At 33.6% G+C, this 18,133-nt stretch overlaps 1 protein-coding gene and 1 long non-coding RNA gene across 2 annotated transcripts in view; one reads left to right on the top strand and one right to left on the bottom strand.

The window, feature by feature from the left end:
• Positions 1 to 18,133, top strand: part of LOC149789219 (SCO-spondin-like) — a 151,489-nt gene that overhangs the window by 71,963 nt on the left and 61,393 nt on the right. The window contains exons 15-20 of the mRNA XM_089973588.1: positions 4,815 to 4,909; positions 9,923 to 10,015; positions 10,371 to 10,408; positions 12,873 to 13,010; positions 14,470 to 14,664; positions 17,255 to 17,452. Coding sequence (XP_089829714.1) covers positions 4,815 to 4,909; positions 9,923 to 10,015; positions 10,371 to 10,408; positions 12,873 to 13,010; positions 14,470 to 14,664; positions 17,255 to 17,452 — 757 coding nt within the window. The remainder of the gene's footprint in view (positions 1 to 4,814; positions 4,910 to 9,922; positions 10,016 to 10,370; positions 10,409 to 12,872; positions 13,011 to 14,469; positions 14,665 to 17,254; positions 17,453 to 18,133) is intronic.
• Positions 10,635 to 12,862, bottom strand: LOC149789220 (uncharacterized). The gene is made up of 2 exons (XR_016424333.1): positions 11,635 to 12,862; positions 10,635 to 11,201 (listed from the first exon to the last, which is right to left on the bottom strand). It is a non-coding gene; the product is annotated as an uncharacterized LOC149789220 (long non-coding RNA).

The following is an 18,133-nucleotide window of genomic DNA, read 5'->3' as shown; positions in this document are numbered from 1 at the left end:
TCTGAGGGCGAAACTGAAGTTAGTTTGGATGTGCCACCGGATGCTGTAGTCTGTGCATTTGTTACACGTTTAGCATCTTATATATCTTCTGCCATAATGGTTGATATAGGAATTGACACAACAAACATGCGAATTCTATGTATAATCGAAAAAACATCGCTAAACGTAAAATTTCGTTCGAATTTCTTTTTTTAATGACCATTGTTTGTTCATAATTTCTCTCATAAAATGAAATTATTGCAAGTTGAAGGAGTTATCTATTTTTAATTTCAAACGATTCTTTATTGATTATATCTGAGACCAAAATATACACGTGTTACATATTAACCTTATTTTATCCAGGTGTGAGCTTTTGTTCCGTTTTCTGAGCATGGACTGAAAAAGATGTGCTGCTAAGTCTGTTTCTTCAACTTATTGATTCTAAAAAATTGTGTGTGTGTGTGTGTGTGTGTGTGTGTGTGTGTGTGTGTGAGAGAGAGAGAGAGGAGGAGGTGGTGTGGGAGAGTTAAGCGCGGGTGTTAGTACATCAATTAGATATGCAGTTTCAGAAGGACTAAATGACAAGTTATTCAAAAATTTCACACATCAGGCCCGAAGCCTGGAGTGAAAAATTCTATCTCGGCTTAAACAATGTAACATGTTAAAACACTATGCATATAATATTGCATACTAGGCTGAATTATACTCTAAGGAAGACTGAAAAATATTTTAGATTTTACCGGTAGTGAAAGTTACTGTATTTTTTACTGTATTTACATAAACACAAAATGAGTATGTATGACCCCAATTTAAACGCACCTTCTTATTTGATCCTGATGTAATGCTAATTTATTTGTACAAATTTACAGTCAGTGATTACGTGGATATATTTTCTTATTTGATTATATTTGGTTGAAGCATTACTTAAGAAGGTTATTAGCGTGTATTCCTTCCAATTACAGGTTTTTATTTCACAAATTATTTCCATCGATCGCAAATCTTGTTTTACATGCAAGTGAGAAGACACTCGTAGGAATACGAAAAATACCAATCTATTAAGAGGGGTGATTCTCCGATTCACCTATAGCATGAAAATCGCCATATTTACTCCGGTCTCAAAGTAATAAAACTGAAGTAAAACATCACAAGTCTCTAACATTTTTCATATTCATACTACCACGTTATTTGATGTTGTATTCGGGGATATAAAATGTATAACTTACAGCAATTATTCAGATGTAATTAAACATTTTCCACGCTATTGTCGTAAACTAGAAAAAGCGGAACGAATACCTTTAGTAAAAGTCAACAATTAATTTGGTCTCTGCAATACAAATTTAAAATTTAGAAAGACAAAACAGTATTATAAAATAAATCCAAAATGATCTAACAAAGTACCTGCAATTAGATTCACTTATCTAACTTACTAGTGCGACTTTTTCTGCAATTTTCCACGAATGACCCACGAAATGAAAGGGGTGCAAAATAGGAACATGAATCAGTCGCTGCTGATCAATTCAAGTAGTGTGTGTGTGTCTTTATATGGTCTGGAACTTCGTCCGACTGGCGGCTATATGTTGGCTAGTCAAGGTTTGTTGAACCACTTTCTTCCATATCGACCTCTGGCACATGTAGCTAACCCAAACAGAATGTTTAAAAATTGCTTTCTTGCAAATGATTCGTTCTTGTATATAACAAGAAACATTGATTGACTAATATGAGAACGTGTTACGTGATCTGTTTTCAATATAATGAACTCCATAATGCCCACGTTATTATTCCCAAGTATCTTTTGGAAAATATAACGATTTATCAAACTGAATCATTTTTTTTTTATCTGCGTCGAATGATATACCAACTATCAGATACTATTTTGGATAGCCACTGTTACGACGCTATGGTCTTAAACTAAGTAATAGAAAAAGCGGAACGAATATCTTTAGTAAAAGTCAACAATTTATTTTTTTCCCCTGCAATAAAAAATTCAAATTTAAAAAGAATATACAGTATTATAAAATAAATCCAAAATGGTCGAACAAGTTGTATCACAAGTCCAAAATGTATTGTGTGCTTAAACATTTCCAATTATGATTGTGCTCTTGTTTCGGTAGTCTTGATGGTGCTAATGTGTCAACAGTCTTGGAGTATCACAAAGATATAATGAACAATATCCTTGAATGAATTCACAATAATTTCTCAATATTATTTGGTCATAAAAGTGAGTGATTATTTTGTAATTCAAATGAAAAATTTAGATAAATGAATCCTCTCAAATTATAACCAAATGCAGCTAACGATTGATACCACAAAATAGATTTTAAAACAAGAATGAATAATTCTAATGCAAACCGAATGATATGCATCCCCACCTCAACAATGTCGAAACAACCAAAAGCTCCATCATCTTAATAAAAAAAATTACCTCACAATGTAAAGAAAGCCAGGTCTGTAAACTTAAATTTCAGCTAATCAACCTGATATACATCCGATGGACCATATAATTTCCAATATATATTCAGACTATAAAACTGCTATTAATATATGGTAATATTTCCCCCCAAGATAAATTCGGATATTTGCGAGCATTAGATGAAGGACAGAAGAGATTCATGTCTTAACATTTTGAATATCTATTGTTTAAGATGGTTATAATACCGCGATACACGAGTATATATATATATATATATATATATATATATATATATATATATATACGTGTGCGTGTGTGCGTGTTCCTACTTGTACGATTGAATGGGAGCAGAGTTATCGAGTCACATAGGTTATTGTACGATTGAATATGATCATACCTATCTAGTCACATAGATTATTGTTGAAAATAACTGTCGCGGAAGAAAATCAATACATTATTGTTAAACATAGAATATCAAACTTTACAGCTTTTAGTGAAGGCATTTGTTGTCCTTGCCAGCACAATTCCTAAAATTGATTCAGCAATTTCTTTAACGCTACAGTGTTCGATGCTGGTGAGGTATTTTTGAGGGAGGTTATTCATATGCTTGCACTAAAAACAAATAAAAATTCAATGGAATAATTTTCAAACACTGCGATATTAAGGTTTAATGGCTTACACATGATATGTTTCGATTTCCCTTGAGGAATTTCATGTTTCTGTCAAAATGTTTTTTTGTATGGTTAAACCAAATTAACTCTCTCTCTCTCTCTCTCTCTCTCTCTCTCTCTCTCTCTCTCTCTCTCTGACACGTCATTATCCACAAGTTGCATGCGTGATATCCCTTCCCGCCCATCCTATATACTACGATAGTGTTACCTAATGCGAATAGTTTTCATGTGTGCTAATGCGGGTAATTGAAATGCGTTATATCTTAGTGATCAATGTTGTAGAAAACAACCGAATCGTTTGATTATGCTTGTTACCCTGTGCATAATTATATATCCTATGCTAACTGGTAACATTCAAAATTAAAATCGGAAAAGAGAGTTAAGGTTTTGCATCCAGCAATAAGACTCCAACATAATTAAGTAACAATTACTGCTAGTTAGTAACAGTTCAAAAAGGAAGACATAAGTTCAGCATCCATTAGAGTCCTCAGTTAATTCTGCCTGTTTGCTCAGCTACACATTTTAAATCATGCGTCAAAAATAATCTTTTGATTTTATCGTTCCAAAGACTCCGAAACATATGAAGAAATCCTAGTGTATGTGGAGAAATTGCAAAGACATCACACTTTTAAAAGTTTGTTTAATATTCTCAAATGTATTAATATGTCAATTGATGAACAAATAAGTATGGATCAGAATTCAGGATTTTAATGGAAGAATTACCTTTATAGTTTTGACAGTTTGAATGAAAATATAATCATTTAAAATTAGGTTTATGATTATCACAACATATTAATTCTGACGTCCTGGGTATATCTGTGTGTGTGTGTGTGTGTTATTCCTTTTGTAATTTAGTAATGATAAATTTGTACAATTTCTGAGAATTTAATTCCAATAATATTACATAACATTTCAGGTTTGCAGCTTTAGAGAGGTAAATATTTTTAAAATCAAGTAATGCTAGCTGTCTTAAGTACCACATTGCTGCAGCCAGAAACAACAAAATGGAAGAAATAATCTAGCAACTGTTTAAAATAAAAACTTCTGTGTCAGTTGTTCACGCTGGAGTTTGTGATTTGCTCTTATTCTTGGAATATTTTCTTTTCCATTGCAGTTCGAACCAGAGAGTTCTTTGATCAAAGCTAAGATTTAATTTATCAGTAATATTGCACAAAATAACATTTCAATGAAGGAATACATGTTTCGTTGTGGCAGGGGTTCTCTATACATCTTAGATCGATTTTATATAATCTCATCAGTAAACATAACGTTTTTCCTCATTGCTAAGAAGAAAATGTCAATGTTGTTATGACTGGACTAATATATGATAATGAAGTGTTGAATATCTGTTTACAAATCTTATATTAATGGTGCAGCCTTTGTTTGCATTTGCAAATATTGAAGCCACATCTATAACATAAATTACGCGCTTAATTTTGAAAGACTTTATCGTGAAATTATTATCTACGTTTCTTGGAATTCGTGAAAACTTTCTTGCAATACTGCGTAAATCAGAAGGTATGCTTTTCTTAAAACTATGATTCAAATTGTTCAAATCATTCTAGTAAGAACTGGTACATAGCTGTTTACCTACAGGTTGTCAATCAGTACTGGGTTTTTCTCCATTGTTCTATTGATTCCTAACTAGTCCTTCAATACATATGAGGTAAATAGGGGTGGCAACCAATATACTGAGATTATAGAAACTGGAATGACATATAATCCCAGGCAGTTAACTTCTAATCTCTGCATAATTGATTTACCTTATGCAAACAGGCATGAACCAATCTACAAGGAACGCCATTCTTTTTCTTGCTGTATGTATAACGTTTGTCTCCACGGCTCATGGGTAAGCCTTCAGTTTTCATACGTTCTTTATAATCTTTGATTTCAATGTCTAACTATCCGTTTTAGTTAATATTATGCTGCTAACTGTTTTATGCACATGTACTGCAGCAAGCAAAGAATGTCTTAAAATACTTTGTCCTAAATTTCAGTATGCACACATCATTGGTTTTATTGGGCTTTGTATTCCTTGTGTTAATCTTCCTAATCATCGTAAAACCATAAAGATACTATACTGTTGAATTATTAAAGTGCTTTAAATGAAGACTATATTGGAAAAATAATGTAATCCATGATTGGCGTCCGTCTATAGGTGTTGACAATAGATGATGCAGATGTCAAAATATCTTCAGCGTTTACATTCTTCTTCCTATGCGAGAACAATCACTGACCTATCTCTACCTTGCAACAGTCGAAAAAATGTATATTCATTTTTAAGATCAAATGATCCGAGATATGCCCTCCAACTCATGTCATAATTTCTATTTCCATAAAAACTTTTGCCCAAAAATTGTTTAAATGTGCTTGGACAAGGATACAATGGTACCATTAAGAATACCTTAAACGTTTAGTAAATATAACTGTTTTAATTTTCGTACCATTTTCTTCAATGTTCTATTTTCAAAATTAAGATGCCTTTATGATACGTTTAACATCATTGTCATAAATTCATTTCAGAGCACAATTTGCAAATACCTCTTTATATTTCTCCAAGCAATGATTATCTATCTATCTCTATCTATCTCTATCTCTATCTATCTATCTATCTCTATCTATCTCTATTTATCTATCTATCTCTATCTATATATCTATTTCTATCAATCTCTATCTCTATCTCTCTATCTATCTGTCTATCTATCTATCTGTCTATCTATCTATATATCTATCTATCTATCTATCTATCTATCTATCTATCTATCTATCTATCTATCTATCTCTCTCTCTCTCTATAATATTATACATTTGCTCTGTTTATAAATGATGTTCTCCGGTTTAAACCTGTATACTAAAGTTATTCACTAGCCGGAGTAAGACTATCTGAGATTTCCATGCATTAAATAATTGATTGTTTCCAACGAGGATCATTTTCACACGAGGCTCAGTATCACTGACAAATATAAACAAGTTCGATAGTGTGCAACATTTTTTGTTTGTTTAAACTTATGTTATCTGAACCTCTCAGACGTTTATTGAAAAGTCTGCTTAAATTAAGTTATGATACCTATTTATATGCTTGAATTCTCATAGAGTCGGAAATTCTATCAGAGGTGATTTGAAATTTTGTTTTAATTTGGCTTGATATTGGGTGATTGAGAAGACGTATTGAGCTTTGATTTATATAACATAGAACCGATTAAATATATATGTAACTATTTAAAATGTGTTTTGATAATGGCATTACTCTGTCGACATTTTAATTTCAATTTATTTAAGTTAAAATATTTCGACATATATTTATATAAGCATGCATGTTATAGTTTACGTCCAATTTTTGCGATAAAAAATAATTTTAAATGACATAATGAATATTTTCTAAAAAGATATTCAGCATAATACTGTAATTTGGCCTTAGCTACAGGTAATTTCCTATATAGCTACAGATAATTTAATATATAGATACAGCTAATTTCCTATATAGCTACAGGTAATTTGGCCATAGCTGCTGATAATTTCCTATATAGCTACAGGTAATTTCCTATATAGCTACAGGTACTATGGCCTTAGCTACAGATAATTTCCTATATGCTATTCGTTTTGCTGAATTTTTGTCTCTATTCCATCGAAAGAAATAATATATTTCTACACGTTTTAGAGTATTATTTTAAGGATTATTCCCTAGATTTAGATAATATCCTCAGAATACAATGTTTACATTACGAGGAAATAAGAGTGACTTTACTTACTGTAGATTATGATTCCCTTTTATGCATTTGATCATTCTGTCAAACAAAAACGCCTGATCATTTACATGCCCTATATATAAATGTCACTTGTCTGAAGAACAAAAATCAAGAAAATTAATTTTACCAGACGCTCCCATTGATAATTAGGTTAAAAGTTCCTATACATACTATTCTATTTACTGTTCAAGCAAATAATTCTGAACTAAACTTAGCAGAATGTTAAAGCCTTAAAAGAGATACTGATAAAATTGTTTGAGAATGCCTCACCTTCATTTATGTTGAATTTCAGGACCATTTATGTCTTGCACTCAACTAGTGCATTCAGTATGCAGAGGAGCCTCGTTAATCCGGACACCTTCGTTCCCAGTGAATATAGCCGGATTAACGAGTTTTCCGGATAATTGAATCATGCACATGTTTATATTACGATGTCATCGTACCGTATATATGTACATGTACATGTGTATGCTATTTGTAAATGTACTGTCTATTCAATAATGGTTGAAATAAATTAATGAATAAATCTATAGACTTATGTTTATTTCACATTATTATAACATGCGCTTGTATATACATGTACATTAAATATAACATACACGTACAGTAAATATAAGTTTAAACAATTAACACATCGAACACATCAGACTATGTACATGTATGTACTGTACATACATTTATTGTGTCAATTTCCTGAAGACATCTGTAACCTTTGTTTGCCTGGACTTTTTGGCTGATCGATCTGCAATGATGATAGTGTCCATAGATTCTCAAGGGCTTCACTGTTGGTTTTTTTTTTTTTTGTTATCACTGGTGAATATTGCTGACGTCTGCTCAAAATACGAAATGAGAGTTGCTATGCTGTCCTTGGCTTGGCTGATAACTGACGTCCCCAGTTTATTCTTAAATGAAATCCTATACTGTTCACAGCTTAAATCAATCAAATGTATTGTACAGCCATCAATAAACTGATTGTTGCATACAATTGGCAAACAACAAAGAGACTTAATGAAACTTAATTTATTAAACACATGTTAAGTCAAACAGCGTGGACGATTTGATCCCAGTATGTTTATTTAATTATTAACACCCCCGTCGGCGACTAGCTAAAACAGACGTTGTTTATACAATTGCTGGTTACAATATGGTCACGCTATTTAGTTTTTCCGCACACACACGTGATCAATTGGTAATTTTAATATATCCACTAGAGTTTGACCAATCAGAGATTGATACATTGACACGCCTTCAAATTTGCGTGGTTGAATCTGTGATACCCGACTGACTATTTTCATATAGGATTTTCCGAATTTTCTTATTTTTGGCCAGATTTACGGATTATTGAGAGAAGTTTTGTAGTAATTTTACACGTTGGTCCCCGATTTTGATTTCCGGATACGGAACGCGGATTTCTTGATTAACGGAGCGAATTAACGTTTAGAAATTCCGTTCCCGTTGAAATTTGTACAAAAAACGAGGTTTCCAGATAATCGGAATCCGGATTACCGAGGCTCCTCTGTGTCTTTATGTATATGTATATGTATGTATATGTATATGTATATATATATATATATATATATATATATATATATATATATATATATATATATATATATATATATATATATATATATATATTCTTATGTTGCAAATAATTTATTTCCCTGGGAAAACTCTTACGTAAAATTGAAAACAATAAGAACTTACGGTTTTAAAAATCAAATCCAAAAAAAAATCCAAGAATATTCCTGATAATTAAATGTTCTAGTGAATTCGAGTTCGAGTCCCGACGACGAATCCAAAATGGAAGGCAATGACGTATGCTGTAGTCAGTATAGTGTTATGTGTACAGTCCTTTGTTACTCCACAGTCAATAATATTTCCGGTGTTTGAATTTCCGAATGAAGTTTAAATAAATGTCTTTGTCCAAGAATTCTGTATGAGCACTCAAATATTTCCAGGAGAAAGAATTAATCTTTTAAAATCCAAATAATTTGAATAAAAAATGAAATGTAATTCACAGACTGGTCGCAAACACGATTCCCATTGTAAATTAAAAACCCCGACTGACTTATATCTCTATACACAAAGATTATACAGTAACCTGTAACTCAAAACAGATTCCGGATGAGTCAACTTTCTAGCATCCTCGAGAAGTATTTATGTCTAAAAATACGTAGTCCCAGTATGACCTTGACAAAAACCAAGCATTTTACTCAAAGAATAAGATATAATAAAGTTGTTTACTTGTCTCAGTGACTTATGAAATAAGGTCGGGAACTATGTCAACATCAATACAACGTTCTGTGTGTACTATTAACTCTAAGGTCAAACTAATTTCAGGAAATATCAATTCCTAGTAAACAAAATACTCTTTTTTGACATGTAACGAAATTTATATATAACTATTCGAGTGCAAGAATCAAATATATAGTATTGTATTGTCAGACATAGCAAAGTGTCGTGAACAAAACCAGCCCGGACAATTGAGGTCGATCATAATGAAAGAAGTAATAATGATAATCAAGATAACAAACAGTCTGCAGAATAAACAGCATCACAAGCAGTTTTCTTTATATTCATCTCACTACCATTATGTCTGATAGTAATTATAGTTGCACGTGACATCCATCTTTTTATGGTAATGATTGGTCTCAGGACATTATCAATAATTTCTTATAACATTTCCTACCATAACGTACAATTAACAGTGAATTCAAATTAAAACTTGCTTTCTGTGTTTGCAATTGTTAGTACATGATTCCTTAGGTCTCTTTTTTAATTCATTACACATTGCAATTATTTCCACAATATGCACTTAACGTGCTCAAATGTTCTGGAGGATAAGTAATACAATTTTTGTCAATTATAAAGTAAAACTATATTTCTTCTCTGCCTTTTCGTTCAAATGTTTTGTGTGAATGCAGATGTGCCAGTGTTTTTTGCCTGATACAGTATGTTTCGCAGAGTTCTTTGAAAATGTTTTGGATATGCAATGGGCATTTGTCCTATATTTAACCATGGTATGAATGTTAACATTGAATCTAAACTTCATAAATTTTGTAAATAGAAAGTTCTCACATAGAAATAATTGCTCATATTTATGTAAATTTTAGTGAGGTGTGTTACTTCCAAACTTTATGCTATGAGACAGAAAGATATGGTGTGTCCTGTGGACTCTTCGGCTGGAGTACTTGTGATCGCTACAGGTTTGTTAATTTTAATAAATATAAATAAATAAATACTTACAATCATTTAGAAGTTTCGAATAAGTAAGATGCTCATTTATTTGGGATTTTCTGTGTTGCTTTCCTTTGTGGTTTTTCTTTCTTCAAAACGCTTTGAACAAACGTTATTGTTTCATTAGATAATTCACTGATTCACTTCACTATATCGGATTGTGATAGCAAGGTAAATATTAAATGAATAAATAAACCAGACACACGTGATTGATTGTTCAGTACTGTCACTAAAACTTATTAAATTTTCTATAATTTTTCAGTAAGAAATAGTCTTATAGAATAAATTATTAATGTTTCGTTCCATTTTATATTTACATTCTAGAATAGTTTCAAAAACATGCACTGGGGCAGCTGAATGCAGTAAGTACTATTTTCAAATAACTATTCATTATATGTATGTCTAAGATGTAATGAATTTTCCTGAAATTATATAAATTACTGTAGACTTTGGATGACTTGTGCTATTAGTAGTTTGGCTGAGAAAATGCATCACACAGCAGTTTGTTAGTCTTTGCATGGATGTAACGTAATCGAGATAACACCCTTTGAGGCGGAATTGGTATTTAAGAAATAACAAACACGTATGCAAGTGACAATAACAAGATGTATTATTCTCTCACACTAATGAAATAACATGACATCAAAATAAACACAAAGGTACATACTATGGATCCAATGGAAAACTATGATGAAGAATATATATACTTATTTGAAATATTCAGTAACTATAAAATTGTCTCAGATAATTAAACACTAATGGCATTCTTACAGTCAAACACTATAATGAAATTCTCTTAGTCAAACAATATGACCTTATAGTCAAACACTAATGAAACTCTTGTAGTCAAACACTTAATGAAATTCCTCTTAGTCAAACACTACAAGGAAATATTCTATATGTATGTCCAATGTTTACTTGACATTTCATATGCCTTTTGTCCCGTTCCCCGGCTCGGTCACTTCAACCATCCAGACTTCTCATGCACATGAACGTTGGCATTTTCCTGGCGGTTTTGCATCACTATTGCTGCGGCCTCTGGCTACACCTAGTCAGTCCGCACAGAGTTCTCCAAACATAGATACTCATACCTAGTTATCCACAACTAGTAATTCACGCCTAGTTATCCACACCTAGTTATCCACACCTAGTTGGCTGAATATGAAAAGAAACAACTTTCCAAATAGTCTGCTTTCTGTGTATCTAGATTAAAATATCTGAGCATTTCAAATGGCTTAAGACTAACACACCTGAAATATTCGTTATGTACGACCCTGACGTACGAATGGCATACCAAAAAAATAGAAATAAGATATACTGAAACTCTAATACATACATAATACGTCTTCAGTATTAGTTATAATAGCGACAAGATGACCTACCAACAGGAGTATTGCATATATCTTCAAATCCCTGTTAATAATCCGAATCGTACCATCTCTCGCTACCAAATTACATAAGCCATACACTCTTGATAAATTGAACTACAAGTACTATAAAACAACGCAAGCGTATAATACAACATTGAACGTGTTTTGAGACACTGAACATTAATTGAAAAGAACGTTGATTAAAAAATATAACTCACCCAACTCGTTGGCTCAGACTAAGACATATTGGCGATCCCGCCCCGACAGCTAAATACATAAAGAGCTTCCCTCGAATGGCTGTGTCAGTCAAGATTCCTAAGTAATATATTTAGTCGCGCGCGTTAACATATATTACGCACGTGCCGCGTAAGCAATGAAGGCGTCACGCGATGCAAAAGAAAACGTATATTTACAAGAAACTATGGCGCGCGAAACACGTCAAATACTAGAATTTATGTTGGTCTACGCAAGCCATATCAGGTATTTCGTAACAACGGATATACATTTATAATATCCAGCATGACTAGATATTGGTTCTGTAAGTAAATGCATCCTGAATGTACACAACATAGTAGATATTCCCACAATTACAAGCAAATTCATCCTAACCGATTGACAAAACGGGCGAGAAAGTTCTTGTGGGTATTTTATCCGGGTCCTTTTCCAATGTTTGTTTCTCTTGACAGACAACAAATTATATCCCTTCTGACCATAATGATAATGCTTTGCAAATTTACTATACTTTCCTGATAAGATTGGCTAAACACCCTTATATCCGTTGAACGATATATCCATGGAGAAACCTCTATAAACTATAAAATTGATATGCGGCTAAGCTCCTTTATGCGAAAAGCAATGCCGTCGTAGGTGCCCACTACAACACTCAGGCCTGAAGTGATCTTCGCTTTTTTGCCCCTTAGTACATATGTGGCGACAGTGACACATTAAAATGCTTTCAGGTTTCTACTACTGTGTACAAATAAACATTTGTCGTAGCCTATACAATAATTAGCTGGCATCCTGCGTGTTGTAAGAAATGGGATGATTGTTAGGAGTGCTTGGAAACAATACCTAAGCCAGGTAAATTGCATTTTAATGGCCCTTTTTGCAACATGCAAACAATTGCTATTCATCGCAGTAATAATTGTAAGATAGGTACATCCGAAAGATGATAGTATCGTTCTAAAACTCTAATGTCGTTCAATGCTAGTGACAGGCTCAATACTTCATTGCTCTTTGTTGCTAATGCAAGGTGGTTTTATCAAACTAGGAAGAAGTGATTCTCTATATATTAACTGTTCATTACGTGTATCGAAATAAACATATTACATGGTCTGTCGATGTTATCGTTGAAATATAGTGATTTGCACGATGATGAAATCTATGTAATTGTGATTTTATGCTTGTAACAAATGAAACTAATTCACCTCTTATTTTTCTTCTTTTTTACGTTTAGCCTACACACCGTACTCCTGTGGAAACTGTTCATGCGAAAATGAAACACAAGCATGTATATACCAATGTAGGAACGGGTATTGCTCTTTCTCTGATAGGGTCCAGAGTGACAACTGCACTCCAACTAACTGTCCAGCTGGTAATATACCTTTCCTTTGGTGTTGTACAAGAAAAAGTTAATGTTTCATTGTTTTTCTGTGTGTATCTTTCTACATGTCTATATAGATTTATGTGTACACTGCAAGGCGGTTTATTGTCATGTATATATAATTTTGCTACGAAAGAGAGGTTTTAAAAGATGTCAGTATTTGATACATGTTATTCAGTGAGTGAACACTCTGAACGACACATGATGCAACAGCATTATGTCACTTGACTGACAAGCCAACCCGATACATTACTGGTTAGACAAAACTGTAGTAACATGGTGTTAAACAGATTGAGGTAATGCTGTCTATCCACCACTAAATATATAATTTGGTCCATTTTGTATATTTGATAGCTTCCAGATAGTGGGTTTGTACTTTAGTTTCGGATCATTTCGTTTAGCAAGCATGTTATTTTCGCCTTTGGATTTTGGAGGATATTGAAGAACTATTGTTGTCGTAATTGATTGTATTACCCATTTGAAAACCAAATGACATAATTTATGATTAGCTAGCTGCTAAATGGCGTGACTTTGTCAGCAAGTAGAATGCTCTCGAAATGATTATTCACCATGGTTCTGGTTCTGAAGCTGCTCTTTAGTTTTTAACATAAGAAATATTTACCTGAAAATTAGTTATTCCAGTACACGAGGAATATTGGTACATCAGCAAAATGGATTGACCTTCATTAGGAACAACCACTGGAACTCATTTGGAATACTGTATCCTTTTGGACTTGTGATATAACTTTTAGGACTATTAAGGGTTTCATTCACCATATTGTATGCTATTTTTTATTTTTCGCATTATATTTGATGTAAATACATTATTTGTTCTATTTTGCCAACCTTTTTGGCTTTTGCTATTTGCTGTTATTCAGTTTGAGACCAAAGAGTCGTCACACCACTAAATCTCTAGATTTCATCACCGCCATTTCTATGTTCATGTATGGATAGATAAATTAAAGTAAGGAAGGATGGCTTTTTGTACGTGCGATCGTCTGTCCATATCTGCTACATATGCAAGAAAGTATAAATAATACTTTAATATTACTATTTTGAGAGGTATTAATGTAGACCAATACATGTCTTCTGACACAGATGTCCATTAAGCAAAACAATTTATATAATGCATTATTTGCAGTACTAAACGTATGTCAGATTTTAGAATTATTGCAGTCTAATTTTATCAATGTGTGTTACAGGAGATGGTTTGTCAATGAATTATCGGTGCTAGGGTGTATATAGTTGTATTATTAACGAAGGCATTCAGTTAGTCTCTTCGTGGGACAAATGAGGATATGTTGATACTTTCCACTTTATTTTTATTTTTAGGCACGGATTTAATTATTACGTTGTTCTCGAGATATATAAACACTTCTTATACCCATCTTGCTGCTTCCGTTTCATTTTCTGTGCTTTTCAATTGTGTTGTGAACCAAAATTAAACCAGTCAATGGAGGATGGGGACTCTGGGCAAGTTGGACATCAGTATGCCCCTGTAGCGTGACGTGTGGCGGAGGTACACGCGCACAAACCCGGACAAGGACCTGCACCAATCCAGCGCCTAAGTATGGTGGATCACAATGTGCCGGCAATTCAACAGAGTACCAACCCATTACATGCAGTCCAACACCCTGTCCAGCAGGTGAGACCACAACAACTAGCACACACTGCTATATTTTTGTTCTGGTTCTAAAGTACCAATGTCGTCAAATGCAATTGTTTTTGCTACTACTGTACTCAGTTCTAAAACTACTACTACTGCTTATACTACTACTACTACTACTACTACTGCCGCTGCTGTTGCTAATACTACTACTACTTCGCGTTCTTTAACGACGATGAAAATTTAGTGATTCAGTTTTTGTCTTTGTTTTGTCTCCATTATCATGTATCCGTTAGGAAAGGGTTAACGTATTTACTTAATATAAACAACGATTGAGAGGCTATCTTGATAATATGCTCTCGAACTTAATTTCTCAATTACGTGTTTTATTATTAATTTTGTTCACGACGTAAATGAAAATTTCCTATGCCCATAACCAGATGAGACTATTGCAATTAATATAATGATTCTACTACTACACCGACCAAGCAACAGTTATTACAGCAATAGCTGCTATTAGTACCACCTTTTACTACTACTATGTTTACTACAAGTGCTGTAACTACTACTACTGTAGCTACTAATATAGTTACTACTACTACTATTACTAGACTTTTCCTAACGTCGAGACAATTTAGAAATGCATATTTTGGCCTCGTGTTAACCACTGCATGTAAACTGGAGCCATTGGAGTGGCTGGACTAGAAACGGAACTTATGTCGTCACATACAGTCGAGGAATAAATAGACAAAGCAGGAACCGGTCCTTCAACAATCCAAGAATGGTTTCCCCCAGTGTTGTTGTTGTTGTTGCAGAGTTTAACGCCATTTTTCAGCACACGATATGCTATACATGGTGGCCAGTAATAATGGTGGAGGAAGAACCTGGGAAATCCTCATAAAGAACCACCGACCCTCGAGAAGCTACAGGCAAGCTTTCTCACGTACCCACGTGGACCGGATCCGAGACTCGAACCTACGCAGACAAAGGTGAAATGGCAGTGATCTGTAACGGAGAGCGCTTTAGACCACTCGGCCACTCGGGGCCCCTCCCCCAGTGTAATTGAGCTTCAAGGAAATATTAACCCATTCATTGCAGCAGCACATAAATGTGTCCTATACAGAATGATTCTTGCTAATACATATACAGTTAAAAAGAATGCCGGTGTATCTTGAGTAAACAACCAGGCCATAGGAAAGACGAAAGAAAAACTAAGTGCAATACAAAGTAGCTTAATGAATTGTAAATTCCCACTTTCTCATTTTAAATAAAAAATAATAAAATATGTTTCTTGAGCAAAATGATTTAAAGGTGTAGGCACAGAATATAACCCAGGGAAAAAAAAAACGGAAAAGTGTTGATCGTATTGAGGATTGCAAAGAAACCATTAAAATATTTAAACGCTTATCAAAACTATTTGAAATGTAAGCTTGTCGGAGATGTACAAATAAATAGCTTAACACATAATAACACAACAAATGAAAGATACCTGAAATAGTTCAAGATGTCCAAGAACAAGTAGCCTAGTTCCTATGAGGATATATAGTCATATGTTATGCTAAAACAACACAACGTACATAACAACATGACGTCAACAAAATGAGGTTATCCGTGATTTTTACCCATCCTGGAAGTTTATATAAATATCCAAAACTTTGTCTGTTTACCCAAACAGTACTGAACATCTTTTAATGTGTTTGCATACAATGGTTATTATTTACCTTTCTTGTTTAGGAGGCAGATGTCTGGCAATTGTTTATTTGATGTGTGTGTGTGTGTTTGTGTGTGTGTGTGTGTGTGTGTGTGTGTGTGTGTGTGCAACTATTGCCTTTGAAATTGGAGGTAAATTTCGAATCGACTTCTCCTTCTTCATAGACTACACTTTCCGCGATGTCTGAGAAACAAAGAGGTCCCTTTCGGAATTAATGAAGTGATAGTTATCAAGGAAGGTGCGGCATAATACACACAGAGAGAGAGAGAGAGAGAGAGAGAGAGAGAGAGAGATTGGTAACATAATCAGTCAAAATCTTGAGAAAACGAATGACATTGATAGAAAAAATGCAAAATTAATATTATTAATATTTTTTTTTTTAAAGAAGCAAGATACGATATGATGAGTGTAATGATCCCAAAACCACATTTAATGGCCTGATTATATCTAGGTGGATGGACTTACAATGCCAAAATAGGGAGAAAATGCAATATTTAATACAAATTTTATATATTACAAACTTCTATAACTTTGCCTTTTATAATTGCGGTATTCTAGTCCTTCTCGTAAAATCCGATAATTGTTAATATTACATGTATCTGCTCAAATGTAACACATGCATGGTTTTGGGTCACTCATTATTTATGGCGCTGCTGTAAAATACATTACACATCATATCATAAATGATCCCAATATACCTTGCTTCAAACATGGCTAACCAATATGCTGAGTTGTTACTAAAACTTTAATAGAATGTGCTCGCGGTAATTGCTTTTTGTGCCAATCAGCGACCAACGTTCTTTTCCAGACGATATTATACGATATATATTGTATCCTTTACATATCTCTTAATACACATAATGAGTTTGCTTTATCATATTGTTTTCTTGTTGTTTTTTTTTCTCTCACTATTTTAAGCCGTAGATGGAAGTTGGAACGTGTGGAATGGATGGACTGCATGTGGAACATGTAGCGTCACATGTGGTGGAGGCTTACAAACTCAAACCAGGAACCGGACCTGCACCAACCCCATTCCCCAGAATGGTGGAAGGCAGTGTAATGGAACTTCAACAGAATCCCAGACCACTGAATGTACCACAAGGCTATGTCCTATAGGTAAAAAATCCTGCTGCAACTTCTATAGTAAAGAGGAATGTGAATATTCTAGAGCAAAAAGTCAGTTAAAAGCAATTAAGTAAATTAAATATGACGTGACATAAATCCATTACAACTTACCCTTTATAACGAAACAAAAGCATGTTTTAAATGTGTACGCACAGAACAGATACAGGTAAGAAGGATACATTATCGATCATGTTAGAGACGGCGGAGAGTATTAAAATGTTCGAACTTTTATGCAGGCTATTTGTCATGTAAACCAATCATGGATGTAGAGATGAACCGAATGAAAAGTGGTAACATATGAACACAATATAATTCCTATTATATCCCCAAAGAAATTATCTGATAGTACGTGGTTATGTAATGACTGTTGCTGGCTAAAGAATTTAAATGGACATTGCAAAACGATTCTGAAAACGGGGCGTAATATTGGATTGGTATTTGTATTGCAAGTCGATATAACATATTCAAACTTGCTCGGTTTCTGCAAAAGGATAACTGAACGGCATTGAGCGTGTGTGTGTGTGACTTGGATTTTTAACGTAGCTTTAACACTTTTTCAGTCATATCGCTACGATGTCTGGAGTGTGGCAGTTTATAGTGAACGTCATTGAATCTGATTACTTAATGTCAGTATCATTTGCCTTCCGGCAGAAGGCAATGTTTGGCAAATGT

The sequence above is a fragment of the Sinohyriopsis cumingii genome, chromosome 11 (genome assembly GCF_028554795.1).
Source record: "Sinohyriopsis cumingii isolate HCF-2022 chromosome 11, ASM2855479v2, whole genome shotgun sequence".
Taxonomy (NCBI): domain Eukaryota; kingdom Metazoa; phylum Mollusca; class Bivalvia; order Unionida; family Unionidae; genus Sinohyriopsis; species Sinohyriopsis cumingii.
Note: the sequence above shows the minus strand (reverse complement) of the source record. Positions and strands in the feature narration are given on the sequence as shown.